Here is a 5,200-nt window from a genome sequence, read left to right as displayed (position 1 = left end):
TGACATAAAACGCTCATTAATGGAAGGCTGGATTTTGCAAACAACGCCTAGAATGTTTCCTAAATATTTGGTGGAATGTTTAGGGAGACTTTAACACGTTATTAAAAAAAAAAAATCTGACAAGTATCCCATTTTCGAGCTATGAATCATGCGCAAGAGCACAAGAACTTAGGAGATGTGTGTGACTAACATTAGCAGGAACAGCTCTCCTCGCAAAAAATCAAACCCGCGTTTAATCACAGGAAACATTGGGGTGTTTCTCCGGGCGATGAAACTCAGATTCCCAGGGTCTAAATACTAGATGATGTGGGTGAAAAAAAATCGCGGCGAGAATAAAGGTTGGGCAGCTCTCGAAGCGCACTCCAGAGATGCTAACGACAAAGGATTTATCTTCGTTTAAATGGTTGCCATCAGCGTCATTATTACTAGCAAAGTTATCATTGAAGGGAGACTTTCCGACTGTCACGTCTGCCGAGCGCGGCAGCCCGTGTCCCCTGCAGCGCGGCGACGCTGCGCCCCGCGGCACCCGGCAGAGAGCGGAGGGATGAGCTAACTGAGCCACAGGTAACTTCGGAGAGAGGGTGCTAGAGGGGATGGCTCTGCTAGCTCGAAGCCTGGAGGCAATAACCCCCCATCACCTCTTTTTATTATTATTTTCGAATTTTTAAATGCGTAGGCTTTATTGGCGCTGGGGAGGGAAGAAGCAGAGGGCTGGAGAGAAACCTGCCGGGAGGATGAAATGGCACGGCCGCGGAGTGTTTTAAATCACGAATGCATTTAATGTCCTTCGGTTATTCCACCCCCCCACCCCCCCCATCATACCGTACGACAGCCAGTATTGTCCCACAAGGGAGAAAAATAGCAGGCTAGCTTCGTCGATAAGCAGGATTATAGAAAGTAAAAAGGAGGTCATATTTAAGGATGCAGCGAAGAAAAAAAATGTTAGAATGATAATGTACTCGATTATAATAAATATTTTAATTTCCAGGCAACTGCTGTAGGTGCACTCGAATCGGTGCGTGCCGGCAGCAGCGGTCTTATAAAGTCTGGGCATAAGGTTCGCGCGTGTGAGGGGGTGCGTGGGGGTGTCGGTGTAAATTCCTAAATAAAAGTACTAATGCGATCTGGAAATGGGAGGGAAAAGTAAAGAGATATCGGCGGCAGGAGGTTCTCGGTCCTTTGGTCCTCTTCCAGCATTTCCTCGCGTTGTGATCTAAAATCCGCCTCAGAAATAATAATAAAGAAAAGCATTATCTAATATTTAGCATGTAGTTCTGTCCGAGGACAAATGAGAAAGAAGCTGCATCATTAGGACCTAAAAGGCAACAAAACAAAAATCAGAGCATAATGATGCACCTAAATGAAGGGGGAAATGTTGCACAGCTCATTTTATTAATCAGACTGTCAATTCCACCCCAGAGGCCAAACCCCAGAGCAATTCAAGCAAGATCTGATCAAGCTAAGGACAAGAGCTTTACTCCTCACTTCTTGTCTTTCTTTCTTTCCACCTGGATATATTTGTCTGCTCTGAAGCCGCCTTCATTATCCACTGACAGGAGCTTGTATTTATTTGCTTATAAACCTGTTACAATAAATGATTATTCGAACAGCGTCATTCGTACCTTAATGACGAGCACCACTTTTTGATGAATGACATTTCGGGCTAGAAAGGATGTATGGGTCATTTTGACCAGTCATTCCCTCGCTTTGGCATCCCACAATTTTTACGCCTCCCTCAAAAAGAGATAATAATATTTAGAGACACTTGCCGGGCTGAATGTGAATTAGCCCCTGCTGCAGCTCATCATTAGTACAGGACCAGCCCTGCAACTTTGACATTTTTTATAAAGCTGAGATGATGGAAAGAATAAGAAAAGAGATGATCCTGATGGAGAGAGGGCTGCACAGCCCTACAGCTGGCAAAAGGCTCTCAAATTTGTCAGACTCAGCTGGAAATGCGGTGCTGGAGGCCCTTGAAAATTCTCCGCACAGTGGTCGCCTCAGCCCGAGACTGACTGCCGCCTCCCTGCACAGCGCTATAGGGGACATCTCCGCCAAAGGCAAATTTGAAATAGACACTTTATTCAATCTTCAGCATTCGAGCAGTGAAAACACCGTCTCGTCCGAAATCCCGCCGTCGGAAAGCAGGAAGAAAATCAGCCTTTATTCCGAAGTTGCTCAAGAGGCAGATATGAACAGTGATGTGGAGGTGGGCTGCTCCGCGCTCCGCTCCCCGGCCAGCCTGACTTCCTCCCAGCTGAAGGAAAACAGTAACAAAGGTAACTCTTCCTTTATCACCTCCATCTAAGCCCCGCACTTTGCCGACCGGCTTTAAAAACCGCAGCAAACCCACCGCCACCGCCAAAGTTGCTCGCCTGTGCACCGGCGCTCTCTCTTCTGCGAAGACAGAGCTCCAGGCTGTAAAATATTATTGCAATTACTGCGCTATCCCGATAGCCGAGACACACTGCCCGGGCAGCTCCTGTGCGGGTGCGTGCGTGTGTGTGTGCGTGTGTGCCTGCCCAAATCCATTGGTATGTAGATATATCTCCAGAATATATGTGGGCACAAATATCCACCCACCTATATTTAGGGAACTCTTTCTCCTTATTTTTCCTCGCGCTCTTGGAGCTCTCGGCGTCTCTCCAGCTGTGTATGTGTATATACAAACACAGATTAAATTAGAGAGAGAGGGAGAGGAGTGAGAGGAAACTGTCCACATTTGTCTGTGTGTGTCATTCTCTGTGTACATGCAACGTGCCGTCTGTGTCCACGTCGGGGTAATTGGGCATTGTTCACTTTTCCTCTGCTTGTAACAGGGGGTTTGAAACAGCCTCGTCTCCTTCCCTATGCTTTGCGGGACATGGTGATGGACGGTGGTTGTTATTATGGCTGTAATTGGGGAGGGGGAGCCAGGTGAGCGGTGGATTTCCTAGGGGCCACGGTGCATGCCTTTTTTGTCAAATGTGCCAACGAAAGGAAGGAATCTTCGACGTAACGCTGGAGGGAAAAAAAAAAAAAAAAAAAAGAGGCTTTTATGGTTGCTCTTATTTCGTACGTCTCAAACGAAAATAAGAACCGCAGTCGGCGAGGAAGAGGCTAGCGCCGAGCCCGGGCTCCCCGCAGCCTGGCGGAGCCGCGCCGAGCCCCGGCCCGTGCCCCGGCCCGCTGTCCCCGGGGCTCGGCTGCCCGGCGGTCACCAAACACGCCCCATCTGCTGAGAATAACGCGGTGATGAAGTGACACCCCCCCCCCAAAAAAAAACCCAAATCAAAAAACCCCAACCCCAGCCAACCCCCCAAAATCCCGCTTTATCGATTCTATTAGCAGCAGCGATATGTAAGGATGACAGCTGGCCTCAAGGACGGGCCCGCTCTCACCCCCGTGCGCTCGCCCCGCAGGCTACGCGGAGAGCAGCCCGGCGCCCAGCACCCCCGCCGCCGCCGCCGCCGCCCCCGCCGCCGCTCTCGGCAGCCTGCACGGCGGCGGCGGGGCGCTGGGCGGCTCGGCGGCGGGGGCCGACCAGGTACGGCGGTACCGCACCGCCTTCACCCGCGAGCAGATCGCCCGCCTGGAGAAGGAGTTCTACCGGGAGAACTACGTGTCGCGGCCGCGGCGCTGCGAGCTGGCCGCCGCCCTCAACCTCCCCGAGACCACCATCAAGGTACGCCGCGCTCCGCGTCCCGCCACGGCCTCGCCGCTCCCCCGGGCCGGCTGCCGGCGCCGCTCTGCGGCTGAAGGGCTCGCCGGGGCCCTTAGCTGTGACCGGCCCTGGCGCCCGTTTGCTCCTCCGCACCGAAAACTTCGCGTTTCCATTTTAAAAAAAATGCTGTTATTATTATTATTTATTTTCCTCGTCAGCTTCTACCGCGTTAGCGTATTTCCTAAAGAGGAGAGGGGGGAGAAAATAAACGCAGCTCTTAAACACGCGGCGTTGAGCGCATCGGCGCCGTCAAGTCACAGTCTCTCGGGGGGGAGGGGACGACTCGAAGGGAAAACGTTTATTCAGGTCGAAGGGGTCCTCCCCGGGCCGAGGGGGACCGTGCCCGCCGCTCTCCTCGGGCTCGCGCTCGGGCGGTTGCTCCGGGCAGGAGCGGGCTCGCCCGCGGGCGAGGCGGCCGAGGCGTAAGCCGCGGGCCGCGCCGCGCTGGCGGTGGGTGTCGGCGGGCGCCCGCCGGTGCTGGCGGCGGGGAGCGGGCGCGGCGGGGCGCGGAGCGGCGCGGAGCTGAGGCCGCGCTGTGCTTGTCTCCCCGCGCAGGTGTGGTTCCAGAACCGGCGGATGAAGGACAAGCGGCAGCGCCTGGCCATGTCCTGGCCCCACCCGGCCGACCCTAGCTTCTACACCTACATGATGACCCACGCCGCGGCCACGGGCAGCCTGCCCTACCCCTTCCACTCCCACGTCCCGCTCCACTACTACCCGCACGTCGGGGTCACCGCCGCCGCCGCCGCCGCCGCCGCCTCGGGGGCCGCCGCCGCGCCCTTCGCCACCTCCATCCGCCCGCTGGACACCTTCCGCGCCCTCTCGCACCCCTACTCCCGCCCGGAGCTGCTCTGCAGCTTCCGCCACCCCGGCCTCTACCAGGCGCCGGCCGCCGCCGCCGCCAGCCTCAACAGCAGCGCGGCCGCCTCGGCGGCGGCGGCGGCGGCAGCGGCGGCGGCGGCGGCGGCCGGCTCGGGGCCGCCGGGGGGCTCGGCGCCCTGCTCCTGTCTCAGCTGCCACAGCAGCCAGACGGCGGCGGCGGCGGCGGCGGCGGCCTCGGCGCTGGGATCGCGGGGCGCCGCCGCCGCCGACTTCCCGTGCACGGCGGCGGGGCAGCGCTCCGAGAGCGGCTTCCTGCCCTACTCGGCCGCCGTGCTCAGCAAGGCCGCCGTCGCCTCGCCGGACCAGCGGGAGGAGGCGCCGCTCACCAGATAACTACCGCGGCCCGGGCCCGGGGGCGGGGGGCGTTTTGTAGGGGGGGGGTCGGGGGCCCGGGTCGGGGGGCGCCCCCGGGCTCGGCCGAAAAGTTCCGTCTATTTTTTTATTGCTGAGCGCCCCGCCGCGGAGGGCCGCGGGGCCCGGCGGGGAGGGCGCTCCGCGGCTCTTGCGCCCCCGCGGAGGCGGCCCCGCGGTGGGCGCTGCCGGGCGCCGCCGAGTTCCGCGGGGCTGCGGGCGGCCGGGCCGGCGGGTGCAGGGAGGGGGAGCCGGCGGAAGGGA

At 58.0% G+C, this 5,200-nt stretch overlaps 1 protein-coding gene across 1 annotated transcript; it reads left to right on the top strand.

Annotated features, from left to right (window-relative positions):
- Window positions 1-1,855: 1,855 nt before the first annotated feature.
- EVX2 (even-skipped homeobox 2) lies at window positions 1,856-4,918 on the top strand. The gene is made up of 3 exons (XM_074828287.1): window positions 1,856-2,279; window positions 3,402-3,664; window positions 4,259-4,918. The coding sequence occupies exons 1-3, from the start codon at window positions 1,856-1,858 to the stop codon at window positions 4,916-4,918; spliced, it is 1,347 nt and encodes a 448-aa protein (XP_074684388.1).
- Window positions 4,919-5,200: the final 282 nt, after the last annotated feature.

Source organism: Strix aluco, chromosome 6 (assembly GCF_031877795.1).
Source record: "Strix aluco isolate bStrAlu1 chromosome 6, bStrAlu1.hap1, whole genome shotgun sequence".
NCBI lineage: Eukaryota > Metazoa > Chordata > Aves > Strigiformes > Strigidae > Strix > Strix aluco.
The sequence above is the reverse complement of the archived record's forward strand: the minus strand, read 5'-3'. Positions and strand labels throughout refer to the sequence as shown.

Bases quoted from the DNA above. Each gene is read 5' to 3' on its own strand.
- EVX2 (XM_074828287.1), top strand. From the start codon at position 1,856: ATGATGGAAAGAATAAGAAAAGAGATGATCCTGATGGAGAGAGGGCTG. The intron at 2,280-3,401 runs GTAACTCTTCCT...CTCGCCCCGCAG, and splicing joins GAAGGAAAACAGTAACAAAG to GCTACGCGGAGAGCAGCCCG. The intron at 3,665-4,258 runs GTACGCCGCGCT...CTCCCCGCGCAG, and splicing joins TCCCCGAGACCACCATCAAG to GTGTGGTTCCAGAACCGGCG.